Raw genomic sequence first — 17,681 nt, forward strand, 5'->3', positions numbered from 1 at the left:
CTTGCAGAAGGAAACTAAGGTCATTTGGAAGGAAAAGATGAATTATGAGAGGAAGCTGGCAACTAATATCAAAGAAGATACTAAAAGCTTTTTTTAAGTATATAAAAGGTAAAAGAGAGTAGAGAGTAGATATAGGACCAATACAAAATGACGCTGAAGATATTGTAATGAGGGATGCATTCAGTTCCTCTGCCATCTCTGCATATTTTGCATCAGTCTTCACAGTGGAAGATGTCTGCAGTACACCGAACATTCAAGAGTGTCAGGGAAGTGAAGCTTGTGCAGTGAAAATTCCAACTGAGAAAGTGCTCAGGAAGCTTAATGGACCAAGGGTAGATAATTCTCCTGGACCTGATGGAATGCACCCTCAGGTTCTGAAGGAAGTACCTGGAGAGATTGCACAGGCATTAACAATGATCTTTCAAGAATCAATAAATTCTGGCATCGTACCGGACAACTGGAAAATTGCAAATGTTACTCTGCTATTTAAGAAGGGTGGGAGGCAGCAGAAAGGAAACTATAGACCTGTTAGCCTGACATTAGTGGTTGGAAAGTTGTTGGAATCGATTGTTTGGGATGAGATTTTGGAGTACCTGGAGGCACATGACAAGATAAGCTAAAGTCAGTATGGTTTCCTGAAAGGAAAATCCTGCCGGACAAACCTACTGCAATTCTTTGAGGAAATTACAAGCAGGGTAGACAAAGGAGATGATGGTAGATGTGATGTACTTGGACTTTCAGAAGGCCTTTGACAAGGTGCCGCACATGAGGCTGCTTAACAAGTTAAGAGCCCATGAAATTACAGGGGAGTTACTAGCATGGGTAGAGCATTGGCTGGTTGGCAGAGAGTGGGAATAAAGGGATCCTATTCTGGCTCGCTGCTGGTCACCAGTGGAGTTCCACAGGGGTTGTTGTTGGGACCACTGCTTTTTACGATGTATCTCAATGATTTGGACTATGGTATTACTGAAATTGTGGCAAAATTTGCCGATGATACAAAGATAGGTGGAGGAGTGGGTAGTGTTGAGGAAACAGAGAGCCTGCAGAGAGTCTTAGATAGTTTAGGGGAATGGGCAAAGAAGTGATAAATGAAATACAATGTGGAAAAGTGCATGGTCATGCATTTTGGTGGAAGAAATAAACAGGCAGACCATTATTTAGATGGAGAGAGAATTCACAATGCAGAGATGCAAAGGGACTTGGAAGTCCTTGTGCAAGATACCCGAAAGATTAACATCCAGGTTGAGTCAGTTGTGAAGAAGGCAAATGCAATGTTGGCATTCATTTCTAGAGGTATAGAATATAAGAGCAGGGATGTGATGTTGAGGCTCTATAAGGCACTCATGGACAAAAGCCAATATTAAAGAGATAAGAGACTGAACTGGAATCTAAGGGTTAACATCAGTGATTTCATTGAAATATTGTGAAGAATACAAACATTTGCAAAGCAATACACACTTTCAGTGTAAAAAGTCAGCTGGATAGGGTGTAATAAATCTCACATGCAGAACACCCAAATATGGCAATGATGGCCTGTTTCAGTGATAGGAAATCAATGAGTACTTTAAAATTCTAACAAGATCAATCATCATAATTTACAAATGAGCTGACTTTTGTCCTCAAATAACCATATAACATATAAGCATATAACAATTACAGCACGGAAACAGGCCATCTCGGCCCTTCTAGTCTGTGCTGATGCTTACACTCACCTAGTGTACACCTAGTGTAAATCACCACTGGCCTGCATTTAGCCCATAAACCTCCATTACTTTCCTGTCCATATACCTATCCAATTTTACTTTAAATGACAATACCGAACCTGCCTCTACCACTTCTACTGGAAGCTCGTTCCACACAGCTACCACTCTCTGAGTAAAGAAATTCCCCCTCGTTGTTACCGTTAAACTTTTGCCCCCAAAGTCTCAAATCATGTCCTCTTGTTTGAATCTCCCCTACTCTCAATGGAAAAAGCCTATCCACGTCAACTCGATCTATCCCTCTCATTATTTTAAATATTTCTATCAAGTCCCCCCCTCAACCTTCAATGCTCCAAAGAATAAAGAGCTAACTTGTTCAACCTTTCTCTGTAACTTAGATGCTGAAACCCTGGTAACATTCTAGTAAATCTTCTCTGTACTCTCTCTATTTTGTTGATATCTTCCCTATAATTCAGTGACCAGAACTGTACACAATACTCCAAATTTGGCCTTACCAATGCCTTGTACAATTTTAACATTACATCCCAGCTCCTATTTTCAATGCTCTGATTTATAAAGGCCAGCATACCAAAAGCTTTCTTCACCACCCTATCCACATGAGATTCCACCTTCAGGGAACTATGCACCATTATTCCTAGATCACTCTGTTCTACTGTATTCTTCAATGCCCTACCATTTACGATGTATGTCCTATTTGGATTATTCCTACCAAAGTGTAGCTCCTCACACTTATCAGCATTAAACTCCATCTGCCATCTTTCTGGCCACTCTTCTAATTGGCCTAAATCTCTCTGCGAGCTTTAAAAACCTACTTCATTATCCACAACGCCACCTACCTTAGTATCATCTGCATACTTACTAATCCAATTTACCACCCCATCATCCAGATCATTAATATATATGACAAACAACACTGGACCCAATACAGATCCCTGAGGCACACCACTAGTCACCGGCCTCCAACCTGACAAACAGTTATCCACCACTACTCTCTGGCATCTCCCACCTAGCCACTGTTGAATCCATTTTACTACTTCAATATTAATACCTAATGATTGAACCTTTCTAACTAACCTTCTGTGCAGAACCTTGTCAAAGGCCTTAATGAAGTCCATATAGACAACATCCACTGCTTTACCCTTGTCAATTTTCCTTGTAACCTCTTCAAAAAATTCATTAAGATTTGTCATACATGACCTTCCACACACAAATCCATGCTGACTATTCCTACTCAGACCCTGTCTATCCAGATAATTATATATACCAATGATATGTAAATGGCAGGCCCAGCTCAATCTCTCCTTACAGGGCAAACCTTCATTGCAGGAATAACTTGTGAATCCTTCTTGTACTCACTTTGTTTACATCTTTTCTTTTACCAGAACCACAGCAGTACAGCTAAATGGAATGTCAGTCTCAATTATCAGGAACTTTTTTTTTTACCTACACATCTTCCTTCCTTAACCTGTGTGTGTATCTTTAGTGGGGTATAGTTGCCTCCCACTTATCTTTATCATTAATACCCCCAGCTATTGACATGGGCTGTAAATGGCCAGAAATCGACCAGTAAATTTTGTTGTGATCCAGTAAAATTTCAAAGATGACCATTCATTCCTTATTCTTCAATTTCAATCCAAAACTAATCTTCAAACTATGCTAATTGGTCCCTGAATCCTAATGTTCTATAATTAGCAAATGAAAATTTTGATAATCCAATGCACCAAGTTCACTTATTCTGTCATCTAAACTAAAATTTTGCAAAACATTCCTTTATCAAATGCAATATTACTTTCATAAAATGAGTTTCATGCAATCACTCAGTTTGCCTTGTTACTTCCCCAAAAAGAATTCAAATATCTTGAACCAAAGGGTTACATCTGATATTTTAAATCCTTCAGGACTATTGCCAGGTACTTGGAGGCACATGGTAAAATAGGCCAAAGTCAGCATGGCTTCCTTAAGGGGAAATCTTGCCCAACCCATCAAATAGAAATCTTGGAGGAAATAGCAGGCTAGATGGACAAAGAGTCAGTGGATGTTGTTTATTTGAATTTTCTGAAGGCGTTTGACAAAGTGCCACACACGAGGCTGCTTAACAAGATAAAGGTCCATGGTATTACAGGAAAGATACAAACATGGATAAAGCATTGGCAAACTGACAGGAGACAAAGAGTGGTAAAAAGGGGCCTTTTCAGTTGGCTGCCAGTGACTACTGGTGTTCCACAGAGGTCAGTGTCACGACCACTTCTTTTCATGCTATACGTCAATGATTTGGATGAAGGAATTGTGCCCAAGTTTGCAGATGATACAAAGACAGGTGGAGGAACAGGTACTGTTGAGGAAGCAGAGAGTCTGTAGAAAGACAGACAAATTGGAAGAATAGGCAAAGCGGCAGATGGAATATAGTGTAGGGAAGTGCATGGTTATGCACTTTGGTAAAAGGAGTAAAGGTGTGGACTATTTTCGAAATGGGAAGAAAATACAAAAAAAAAGAGGTGCAAAGGGTTTACAGAGTCCTCATGCAGGATCCCTGATGGTTACCTAGCAGGTTGAGTCAGCGGTAAAGGTGGCAAATGCAATGTTGGCATTCATTTCAAGGGGCCTAGAATACAATAGGAAGGATATAATGCTGAGTCTTTACAACGCATTGGTTAGATGACACTTGGAGTACTGTGTGCAGTTTTTGGGCCCCTTAACTAAGAAAAGATGTGCTGGCATGAAAGAGGCTCCAGACAAGGTTCACGAGAACGATTCCACGAATGAAAGGGATTAACATATAAGAAGCACCTGATGGTCCTGGGCCTGTACCTGCTGGAATTTAGAAGAACTAGGGTGGAGGGAGGGGATATCATTGAAACCCATCGAATACTGAAAGGCCTAGATTGAGTGGACATGGAAAGGATGTTTCCTATTCTGGGGGAGTCCAGATCAGAGAGCACAGTTTCGAAATAAAGGGACATCCATATAGAACAGAGATGAGAAGGAATTTCTTTAGCTAGAGGGTAGAGAATCCATTAAATTCATTGCCACAGGTGGCTGTGCAGGCCAAGTCATTGGGTATACTTAAGGCGGAGGTAGATGGGTTCTTCAATAATCAGGGCGACAGAGTTAGGGGGAGAATGCAGAAGAATGGGGTTGACAAGGATAATAAATCAGCCATGATGGAATGGTGGAGCAGACTTGATGGGCCAAAATGGCCTAATTCTGCTCCTGTCTTATGGTCTTATTTGAAAATCAGGGGAAATCTGAATGACCAAATCATCACTTCTTCTGCTTGTACAGCTAACTTAAAATCCTAGTTTGTTAACAGGACATTGGATGTTTTCAGCCCTTTATGATTAAAATAAAATGTCTTCCACATTAAATAATATGTCTGAATGCTCCATTTAAATCTTACTTTCAAGATATATTTATTGTTATAATATACAAGTGTGGCAACCAATTTATGGACAGCAAGTTTTCTAAGAGCAATATGACAGTCAGCTGATCACACTGTTTCAGTGATGTTGAATTTGAAGAAACATTGGTCAATTTGCCATGGATAATTTTCAATCCCCTTTACAATGACCTGACAGGTCAGATAGCTCATCCAAGGAAACAGCAGTTCTAATACTGTAGCACGGGATTGTCAATCTAAGATTTCTGTGCTCAAGTCTCTAGATTGGAACTTGAAATCATAAGTTTCAGACTTGAAGAGAAGACTGCTTTTCACTAAGTCAAACCTCCAGTGCATTATTTTTTCTGAATATTAATCTCTAAATTGTTCATCCTTAGGGGACTGCTTCCCACTATTTTCAGATGATATTTTTAATCTTCCACTTTTGAATGTAGATGGTATCAATATATTGACATTGCCAGTTCCTGAGGGCTCACTACAACACCTCCCATTTTCAAGATACCTTGGCATGCACACTTTATGTATCATAGTCGGGAGAGACAATTAGCTTTTCATTGATTAACTAACGTTATCATGCTGTCAACTCAAAATTGTTCTTTACTGTTGAGGGTTTAGCACCCATAATTAAAGAGTGTGTCCATCAATTTGTAACATACAGTTCATCATTCAAAGTACTTCACTAAAACATATTAAAAAATTGCACTGGAGACTTAATTTTACATAAAGATGGCTATACCAAAATTTAACAAAGTTCATAATAAAGCACAATAAAGTGGACAAAGAATAGCTGCAGATACTAACATAGATGGATGTAAAATGCACCCCACTGTTGTGAACTGGCATGGAAATTTCCTCCTTCCACATGTAGATACCGCGTGCTGACAGTCTGTGAACGAAGTCTGTTAAATAATGCCACCTTTGTTCCTGATGCAATACATACTAAAAAAAAGAAAAACAATATTTGCGTTAAGAGGTATATACAAGGAGAATACAAATTGAGTTTCCTTAATGCAATTCCAACTTTTGCAAGGACAAATATAATATTAACTATGAAACACACAAAATGCTGGTGGAACACAGCAGGCCAGGCAGCATCTATAGGGAGAAGCGCTGTTGACGTTTCTGGTCCTGACAAAGGGTCTCGGCCTGAAACGTCGACAGCGCTTCTCCCTATAGATGCTGCCTGGCCTGCTGTGCTTCACCAGCATTTTGCGTGTTGTTTGAATTTCCAGCATCTGCAGATTTCCTCGTGTTTAATGTTAAACATGGTCTTATTACAACCTATCCTTTCATGAGCTTGGAAGCCACCTGAGTTCAAGGTTCTTTGAACTCATTTGTACCTATACAACTCAAGAAGAATTTTCTTTCAGTAAGCTGTCTTATAGCTGCTCGGTAAGGACCAGGCATTTGGGTTAAAACAGAATTTAAATACAGTAACAAAACCAAAACTGGAACATTAGTAAACAAAAACCCTTCTAATTCAGATTAAATCAAGAGAATTACCTTTGAAAACAACTCAGAAAATGTGTAGCTCAGGTGGCTGTTGGTTGGGTTGAGTTGTTCTTCGACCTTGGCAACCAAAATTGAGTTTCCATAATGACGGCCTATCAACTGACTGATAAGTATATAAAAATCACGCAGTTGGAGGACACACCATAAATGAACAGCGCACTGATGATGTCTCCTCGTGTGATGACGAAATGATGGCAAATGGATTGCTAAGATCGGAGAACAACTCAACCCAGAATTACCACTACTTTCTCCTCACAGCTGCTTTTCCCCACTAGTCCACTCCACTGGACTGGTGTCAGATTCCGAGGGAATATACTCACTGGGAAATACAGCAGCAGTGTGGATGCCTCAAGAAGATGATCAGCTGAGTATATAATTCTGATGTAATGTTTTAACACGGGAGTCCTAAACCTCTTACATAATGTGTACATTCTAGCAGATTCTAAGCCTTTTAAGATAAAGATTTTGGCCAATAAATAACCAACAAATTGTGTACAAGACAGTGTTCCAGCTATAAACAATACCAGATATTATTTTGTTGCCATTTGTAGTTTCCTCATCTTCATTCAGCCCTTATTTTCATCAGTTTACTTTCGCAGTTACTTTGCTTTCAGAAAAATCTATCAGAGAGAGAGACAGAGCGACTTCTCATAGGGTGGGAGCTATTTGAAAACAAGTTTTGTCACAAGCATGTCATTGCTTGAAGTAGTTTCTGAAAGAGTGATATCTTGTAGGGCAGGAGCCATTTAAAAAACTTCAAGTCTTATTTGAGCCAATAAAAATATAAAGAGCTGCAAGTAGAGTGGCCATTGCTGGAGTGGGCCAATGTTATAGGGGGCTGGCTTTCACTCATCAGGCTTGGGCAAGAAGAGGCTTGAAGCAGCAGAGGAAGAGGTTCTAAATAAGTTTCTAATAAGTTTTTTTGCCCCCTTGTTAGTACATAGCTAGTGTGCTGAGAATGGGATCTGAGTAGCAGTATGTTCCTTGTGTGAGATGTGGGAACTTTGGGAGACCGCCAGTCTCATTGATAACAACTGCTGCATGAGGTGCACTGAGCTGCAGCTTCTTAGAGACTGTGTTAAGGAACTAGAGGCCACACTTGGATTAGAGGAACAACAGGTTATAGTCCACTTGGGTAGCCTGATGGCATGAACATTGATTTTTCAAACTTCCGGTAATGTCCCTCACCTCCCCCTCCTTCACTATTTCCCATCCCCTTTTCCCACTCTCACCTTATTCCCTTGCCTGCCCATCGGCTCCCTCTGGTGTTCCTCCCCCCTTTTCTTTCGTCCATGGCCTTGTCTCTTTCACCAGTCTACTTCCCAGCTCTTTACTACATCCTTCCCCCTCCAGCTTTCACCAATCACCTGGTATTTCTCTCTCCCCTCCCCTCCACGCTTTAAATCTACTCCTCAGCTTTTTACTCCAGTCCTGCCGAAGGGCATCAGACCGAAGTGTCAACAGTACTCTTTTCCTAGATGCTGCCTGGCCTGCTGAGTTCCTCCAGCATTCTGTGTGCGTTGCTCAGATTCCCAGCATCTGCAGATTTTCTCGTTTGTGTTTGGATTGGGTGCTATGCAATGAACCAGATTTGATTAGGAAACTTAAGGCAAAAGAACCAGGAGGCAGTGATCATAATATGATGGAATTTACCCTTCGGTTTAAGGGGGAGAACGTAAAATCAGATGTATCAGTATTACAATGGAGTGAAGGGAATTACAGAGGCATGAGGGAGGAGCTGATGGAAGTTGAGTGGATAGGGACACTAGCAGGAATGCTGGCAGATTAGCAAATGCTCCAGTTTCTGTGGGGACCTCCGAAGGTGCAGAATAGATATATCGCAGAGATGAAGTAGTATTTTAAAGGGAGGATGTGGCAACCATTGATGACAAAAGAGGTCAATGGCACCATAAAAGGAAGAGAAGGCAGTTAATATTTCAAAAATTAGTGGAAAATCAGAGTATTCGGAAGCTTTTAAAAACCAACAGAAGGCAACAAAAAAAAAACCCCACAAGGAAAAAAGATGAAATGTCAAGGTAAGCTCACCAATAATATCAAAAAGAGCCAAGATTGCATAATTGGATCACTGGATAATGACACTGGAGACGCAGTAATGGAGGACAAAGGAATGGAGTACGAACTTAAGTATTTTGAGTCTGTCTGTGTGAAAGAGTGGCAGTATGCCAGAAATTAGAGAGGGGGTAAGGGTTAGGGAGTGAGTGCAGTTGCTGTTACCAAGTTGAAGGTGCCTGGGAAGCTAAAAGGTCTGAAGGTAGACAAGTCACCTGGTTTACATCCCAGGGTCCGTAAGAGGTAGCTGAAGAGATCATGGAGGCATCAGTAATGATCTTTTAAGAATCATTAGAATCTGGAATGGTGCTAGAGGACTAGAAAATTGCAAATGTCACTCCACTGTTTAAGAAGGGAGGGAGACAGAAGAAAGGAATTTTTAGTCCAGTTAGCCTGACTTCAGTGGTTGGGAAGATGCTGGAGTCCATTATTAAGGATGAGGGTTCGGGGTACTTGGAGGGGCATGATAAAGTAGGCAAAAATCAGCATGGTTTCCTTAAGGGGAAATCCTGCCTGACCAATACTTTGGAATTCTTTGAGGAAAAACACAGATGTGATAGACAAAGTAGAGTCAGCGGACACTGGATTTTCCAAAGGCCTTTGACAAGGTGCTGCACATGAGGCTGCTTAACAAGATAAGAGCCCATGGTATTAAGGGAAATGGGTAAAACAGTGGCTGAATGGCATGAAGCCAATAGTAAAATTAGAAGGGACTTACTGGTTGGCTGCCAGTGACTAGTGGTGTTTCATAGGGGTCAGTATTGGGTCCACTTCTTCTCACACTATATGTCAATAACTTGGATGATGGAATTGATGACTTTGTGGCCAAGTTTGTGAACAATACGAATTTAGATGGAGGAGCAAGTAGTGTTGAGGAAGCAGAGAGTCTGCAGAAAGACTAAGACAGAAGTGACAGATAGAATGCAGTGTAGGAAGTGTATGGTTATGAACTTTGGTAGAAGGAATAAATGCACAGACTATTTTCTAACCAGGGAGAAAATTCAAAAATCAGAGATGCAAAGGGGATTGGCAGGCCTTGAGCAGAATTTCCTAAAGGTAGAATTAGTGGTAAGGAAGGCAAATACAATGTTATTTCAAGAGGACTAGAATATAAGAATAAAATTGCAATGCTGAGACACAAGGCATAGATAGGTTAGACTGCTCACATTGGAGATGGTCTAGAAGAGGTTCACGAGAATGACTCCTGGAAGGAAAGGGTTAACATACGAGGAGTCTTAGATGGCTCTGGGCCCCAAACCCATTATAAGAATGAGGGTGGATCTCATTGAAAGCTATCAAATATTGAAAGGCCTAGATAGAATGGATGTGGAGAGGTTTCCTATAATGAGCAAGTCTCAGAAAAAGGAGGGGACAGCCTCAATAGAGGGATGTCTGTTTACAGCAAAGATGAGGAGTAATTTATTTAGCCAAAGGGTTGTGAGTCTATGGAATTCATTGCCATGATTGGCTGTGGAAGCCAAGTCATCGCATATATTTAAGGTGGAGGTTGATTGGTACTTGATTAGTCATGGAGTCAAAGGTTACAGAAAGATAGGAGAATGGAGTTGAAAGGGATAATAAATCAGAAATGACAAAATGGCAGAGCAGACAATGGGCTGAATGGCCTTATCCTGCTATGTCTTACGGTCAAACAATATATATTCATTATTTCCTCGATATTCTATGTTCAGAATGTATCATGCATTTCCTCAATGGACAAGCAGTGAACATGAGGAAGAGACAAGGTTTAATCAATTGTCTGCAATAATTAATTGTTAAGCTCAGCACTGGCATAGGGATTTAATATAAATTCTAAGCATTAGTCTGCCTTGGCATTGCATAAAACCATCAACGAAGCTGAAGTTGAAAATCATGGAAAAGAGAGCCACCTGGAAGAGTCACAGCATTAAATGAGACACTTGCATTATTTTTAAAGCTGTTAACTTGGCCAAGAATATCACTGTAATTCTTTAGATCTGTGACCTAGGCTAACCATTTTCATCTATGGTATGAATTATCTGTGAAGAAGTAAATGTTTACCAAAAGACTACTCAGTTAGTTAAGCTCACAACCATTGGAGCAAGCAGCAATCAGGATCATACAGAAATCTCTGAACCCACATATCAGACAGATGGAGAAGCCTTGCATGAGGAGTGCACCATCTTAAACAATCCACCTATCCCATCAGGCAGCTCCTACCCCTTTTGTGGACGACTCACATGCTACAATGTTGTCTTCAATCCCAAAGGATTGTCTAAGCAGGAGGAGGAGGAGGAGTTGTCATGATCAGTTTGTTAGAAAACCAAACATCTGCACCTATACTGATAATGACCCAGGCAGCATTCAGATCTGACTAATTAGAAGTTCAACATTTGCTCCAGTTAAATGTCAGACAAGGAATATTTCCAACCTGACGAACTTATTTATCTCCCTTCAAGTTTTTTCTTAGCATGACAAAAATCTTCAATTAATAATAGATGAACACTGACTAGATACTTCATCAGATCAGCCTCAGGTAGGTCAGTTAATAAGTTTTAAGCTACAAGCCTGAAAGGATTCACAGATCTTTTCTGCCACCCAGAAGGAACAAGACAGGCAAGTGATGGAATACTTTCTATATGCCTCAATAGATATAACCCCTATAAGGCTCGAGATTCACAACATGAAGGAAAAACAGTACATGTGATAGGCTTCCCATCCACTCATTTTTGCAAACCCTGCTATCATCTCCCAGGATAACAGTGTATACTCTGAAGGATAGTGGGTGAATGGAAACACAACCTGCAAGTTCCCTCCTTGATACAAAATCCAATTTTGAACTACAATGGCAATCCTTCATTGTTTCTTTATCAAAATCATATTAGCCCTTAGCCAAGACTGTGGAAACCATTCAACTCAGACTGCAGTGGTTCATGGAAGCTGACTACCACGTCCAAGGACATTTAGGATTGAACTTCAGTCAAAGATTAGGGATTCCATGCTTTTTTGTTTCTGTTTTGCAAACAAGCACATTACAGGTAACTGAATTCCTAGAGTTTTCAGTCAGATTCTGATTCTACAAATACTTACCAAACATTAAAACAAAAGCTTAAAAACATACCACGCAGCTTCCTTTGCCCTTGAAATTTCAGGCCCAATGAACATTGAACATTAACTTAAAAAAAACCTCTCAGTAATTTCTTCATTCTTGAAGCTATATATATTTCTATTTCTATATTTCAATATATTAATATATTATTAATATATTTCTACAGAGAAGAATGGAAAAACCTGCAGATGCTTGAAGTCTCAGATTAAAAACCAGAAATGCTAGAAGCACTCAGCAGGATAGGCCAATGAATGTGAAATAAAGAAATAGTAAAGAAATAAGAAATAGGAAATTTGAATTTTCCCTTCGACAGAAACATCTGACAATAGGTCTTCAACCTGAAATACTAATTTTGTTTCTCTTCTAACAGAAACTGGAAACCTACTGAGTAATTTTTGCATTTTTGTTTTTATTTCTAAAGAATCATTATCTAGGTCTAAATGAAGTATTGTTACATTTCTAAACTCAACTAAGAATGTTTTGCAAATAAACTACACTATTTCCTTGTGTGATTTGTGACACATAACATTTAATGCCGGCCAGCCAAATGAATATATACTTACAATCTGCATTTTTCAAGGATTGTTTCTTTTTGGAAGGCTTGGAGATTACTTTGATCCGTTTGCTGTGAAAGACGCCAATGTCGTCACTATTACCGTAAAACATTTTTACTGATAACATGAAGTGCTTTCTTTTGTCGGAGTCAGATATGTACAATGTTTTGGCTGTGCAATAATTCTGCAAAACAAAAGGGCAAAATATAAACAAAAGAGATTCTGCAGATGCTGAGAATTCAGAGTAACACACACACAAAACGCTGAAAGAACTCAGCAGATTAGACAGCATCTATGGAAATGAGAAAAACAGTCAATGTTTCAGGCCTAGACCCTTCTTCAGGATTGGAAAGGAAGGGGGAAAAGACACCAGAATAAAAAGATGGTGGAGGGGAAGGACAGACTAGAAGGTGACAGGTAAAGCCAGGTGGGTGGGAAGGTCAAAGGAAGGAGAATAAGGAATCTGATAGGAGAGGAGAGTGGACCATCAGAGAAATGGAAGATGGAGGGGGGCTAGGAAAAGTGATGGGCAGGTGAGAAATGGGGCCAGAGTGGGGAATAGAAGATGAAGGAAGGGGGAGAGAAAAAATTACCATAGAGAGAAATCAATGTTCATGCCATCAAGTTAGAGGTGACCTAGATAGAACAAGGTGTTGCTCCTCCACAGAGAGTGGCCTCACTGTAGCAAAAGAGGTGGCTGTGGCCTGATATGGCAGGATAGGAATGGCGGTAAGAATTAAAATCGTTGGCCAATGGGAAATTCTGCTTTTGGCAGATAGAGCAGAGGTGCTTGATGAAGTGGTCCCTCAACTTATGTCAGATCTCACCAACGTAGAGGAGGCCACATTAAGAGCACTGGATACAACAGATTACCCCAACATATTCACAGGTGAAGTGTTGTCTCATCTGGAAGGACTGTTTGGAGGCGGCGGATGAAGGCGAGGGGAGGCAGCGAATGGAGGCGGTGAATGAAAAGGTGTAGTTTCTTTTGCTTGGCAGAAGTTGTAGAGAATGATGTGTTGGATGTGGAGGGCCATGTGGTAGTAGGTGAGGACAGGAGGAAATCTATACCTGTTAAGGCAATAAGAAGATGGGATAAGCACAAACGTCCGGAAAATGGAGGAGTTGCGGGTGAGGGCAGCATCCCTCACCTACATCAAAAGGACAAAAGACTGCACAATTAAGCAAATATAAACAGAGGCACCAGGCTTTGTGAATGAGACAAGATGAAGCTACATGCAACTAAACTTAAATTTTCCAAATTTATTTGACTCAAAACAAAAACAAACACAAGAAAAGGCAATTTAGCACTTTAAATTCTCTACCTCATATTCCAGAGATCATGAAAACGTTCTTTCAATGTAATTGGTGAAAGTGGATTAAATGTACAAATACTCTGAATAAAAGGGGAAAACACAAATTGAGGTCAAGGCTGATCACATGGAAACATTCAACTTAATGTTAAAATGGTGGTCGGTGGAGAATGCATTAAAATAGATGCTCAAAATTTTCTGCTTATAATTAAGGATATTTGTGTCTAAATGGCTCACGCCAATTTCCAGGGAAGTAATTCTAGTTATCCCATTTCTCCTTATTCTCTGACACAAGCTCATAAAAAACAATTTATTAGTTTTAAAATCTGAGTCTCTAACTTTGATTCACTTCAATTTTCCATTAACATGACATGCCAGTGAAATTTGGGGGATGTCTCCTTGTTTACCTCCCAAAGTATTATTTTTGTCAGATTTAAATATTTAAGAGGATTACAAATTCTTATTTATCTGGCAACTTTTAGAAGATAGCTTTACTCTTTTTTCTTGTGTATTTCATACACATGTTCAGAGTACAGTAATATTACAAACATTTAATAACAGACTTAATCTGATAAACAAAACCCATCACAATTAGGTTCCCTGAAAAATTCATAACATCTTTTTTGTTCAGAAACTAATTTTGGTTTTGCTACTTTTTGCACTGAAAATATCGAAGTTCACATGGACAGTTGTCTACAATGACAATAAAACAGGAGAACAACCTCAGTGAATGCTGATGACTGATTCAGGAAGGTGTGTCAGAGTCAGAAACTGTTTAATGTGGGAATCTGAATCAAACTATGTTTTCATCTGCTGGATTTAGAGAAGACTGAATTTGAATCTATCCTTTCTTCTTACCATCCTCAATCTGGAAACATGAAATCTTCAGTATTACATCTCACATCTCCAAAAAAGGCCGTAAGTTACCGATTTATAGAACTAAAGCAATCATTTATTGGTGGCAGCCACAACACTATGTACAACATTTTAAATTCATGACAATTAGATTAGGTTTGCCTTTGAGTGGAGTTGAATTCTATTGACATCAATGGATCTGGGGTTGAGAGAGTGAACAGCTTTAAGCTCCTCGGCATAAACATCACCGAGGATCTCATATGGTCTGTACATAACGGCTGTGTGGTGAAGATGCACAATAGCGCCTATTTCACCTCAGACAGTTGAAGAAGTTTGGTAAGGGCCCCCAAATCCCAAGACCTTTCTACAGAGGCACAATTGAGAGCAGCCTGACTGGCTGCATCACTGCCTGGTATAGGAACTGTACTTCCCTCAATCGCAGGACTCTGCAGAGAGTGGTACGGACAGCCCAGCACATCTGTAGTTGTGAACTTCCTACTATTCAGGACATTTACAAAGATAGGTGTGTAAAAAGGGCCCAAAGGATCATTGGGGACCGAGTCACCCCAACCACAAACTGTTCCAGCTGCTACCATCCGGGAAGCAGTACTGCAGCATAAAAGCCAGGACCAACAGGCTCCGGGGACAGCTCCTTCCACCAGGCCATCAGATTGATTAATTCATGCTGATACAATTGTGTTTCTGTGTTATATTGACAATCCTGTTGTACATACCATTATAAATTACTATAAATTGCATAATTAGACAGAAATGTAACGTAAAGATTTTTACTCATGTATATGAAGGATGTAAGTAATAATGTCAATTCAGTAATATGGATGAATTGAAACAAAATTGCTCACCTATTTCTCCAGTCTTCATTTGTAAAGAAACAATTCTGCTTTTTTCCCCCATACATAGACTTTGCAAAGATTGCTCATCTTATGCAATATTATGATTTACTTAACAGATTTCAGCAATTGCAAGTAAAACATTTTTTAAAAAAAGTAACTGATTTCTGCTGAAAATTACAGCAGTAACATTGCCACTCTGTCAAATTCTCAAATTATAGATTTGTTTTTTTGTACCTAAATTATAGAATGGCATAAAAGCTGAAAGAGTGACAAATATTAAAGCCTTTTCAGTTAAATATTAAGAACGTTTTCAAGTTTCATCTTTCGTGACTAGAACTGCACACAATACTCCACATTTAGTCTCACCAACATCTTACACAACTTCAGCATAACATCCCAACTCCTGCACTCAATACTCTGATTTAAGAAGGCCAATATGCCAAAAGCTCCCTTTATGATCTGACTGATCCGTGACACCATTTTCAAGGAGTTATGGATCCATGCTCTCAGATCTCTCTGTTCTACCATGATCCTTAGTGCCATACCATTCCCTGTGCAAGTCCTACCCTGGTTTGTACACCCAAAGTGCAATATCTCATTTGTTTGCACTAAATTCCATCTGCCATTTTTCCAGCTGATGGACATCCTTCTGCAAGCCATAATAGCCTTCCTCACTGTCTAATACACCCCCAATCTTGGTGTCTTCCACAAATTTGCTGATCCAGTTAACCACATTATCATCCAGATCATTGATATAGAGGACAAACAACAACAGACTGAGCCCCAGTCCCTGCAACACACCACTAGTCACAGGCTTCCAGTCAACGAGGCAACCATCTACTACCACTCTCCAGCTTCTCCCACATTGCCAATATCACATCCAATTTACTCCCTCATCCTGAATGCCAATTGACTGAACCTACTTGACCAGTCTCCCATGTGAGAGTTTGTCAAAGGCCATGCAAAAGTTCATGTAGACAACATCCGCTGCCTTTATTTCATCAACTTTCTTGACAACTTTTTTGAAAAACTCTATAAGCTTGGTTAGATACATTAAACCATGCACAAAATCATGATGACTATCCCTAATCAAGCCCTACCGATCCAAATGTTTAAAAGCTCAGTGGCCACTTTATTAAGTACCTCCTGTAACGAATAAAGTGACCACTGAATATATGTTTGTGGTCCTCTGCTGCTGTAACCGATCCACTTCAAGGTTCAATGTGCTGTTTTCAAAGATGCTTTTCTGTTGTAATGTGTGGTTTAATGTTCCAGTCAGTTTGAACCAGTCCAACTGTTCTCCTCTGACCACTCTCATTAACAAGGCATTTTCACCCAAGAGAACTTCTACTAACTGGATGTCTTTTTGACTTCCACACCATTCTCTGCAGACTTTGCATGAAACCCCAGGAAATCAACAGTTTAAGATACTCAAGCCACCCTGTCTGGCACCAATAATCATCCCATAATCAAAGTCATTTAGATCACATTTCCGCCACATTCTGATGTTTGGTCTGGACAACTGCATTTCTTGACCATGTTTGCATGCTTTTATGCATTGCATGGCTGCTCTATGATTACCTGATTAGATATTTGCATTAACGAGGTGGACAGGTATACCTAATAAAGCACAACCTACCTCACACAAAGTTGTGCCATCTATCCCTCATCGGTCCATGTCTATTCAAATACTCATATCCAGTTTCATAGAATATCTTCCAATAGCTTTCCCACAACTGATGTCAGTCTCACTCATCTATAATTTTTGTGTTTTTTTTTAAAAACAGACTTTCATAAACAATAGAACACATTAGCCATCCTCCAATCCTTCACCCGTTGCTTAGGATGATTGAAATACCTCAGCTAGGGCCCCTGTAATTACCAGGTTCAAGGGAACACCTCATCAAGCCCTGGAGATTTATCCAACCTCATTTGCCTCAAGACAGCAAATAGCTTCTCCTCTAATCTGTATGGGGTCCATGCCCTCATTGCTGCTTTGTCTCACTTCTTTCAACTCTGTGTCCATCTCTTGAGTAAATGCAGAGGTAAAAAATCCATTTAAGGTCTCTCCCATCTCTTTTGGCTTCACGCATATATTACCATTCTGATCTTCCAGAGGAAGAGTTTTGTCCCTTGCAATCTTTTTGCTCTTAACATACCTGTAGAATCCCTTAGGATGTTCCTTCACCTTGTCTGCTAGAGGCAACCTCATGTCTTCCTTTTGATTTATTTCTTAAGTGTTCTCATGTATTTTTTACACTCAAGTATCTAACTTGTTCCTACCTGCCTATGCTGTCCATACACCTTTATTTTTGTA

At 39.9% G+C, this 17,681-nt stretch overlaps 1 protein-coding gene across 4 annotated transcripts in view; it reads right to left on the minus strand.

The window, feature by feature from the left end:
* The window catches only part of rbpjb (recombination signal binding protein for immunoglobulin kappa J region b), a 131,975-nt gene that overhangs the window by 33,026 nt on the left and 81,268 nt on the right, over positions 1-17,681 (minus strand). For all 4 annotated transcript variants that reach the window (XM_073064875.1, XM_073064874.1, XM_073064873.1 and 1 more), the window contains 2 exons: positions 12,352-12,526; positions 5,920-6,057 (listed from right to left, as the gene is read on the minus strand). In XM_073064875.1, coding sequence (XP_072920976.1) covers positions 5,920-6,057; positions 12,352-12,526 — 313 coding nt within the window. The remainder of the gene's footprint in view (positions 1-5,919; positions 6,058-12,351; positions 12,527-17,681) is intronic.

Source organism: Hemitrygon akajei, chromosome 13 (genome assembly GCF_048418815.1).
Source record: "Hemitrygon akajei chromosome 13, sHemAka1.3, whole genome shotgun sequence".
NCBI lineage: Eukaryota > Metazoa > Chordata > Chondrichthyes > Myliobatiformes > Dasyatidae > Hemitrygon > Hemitrygon akajei.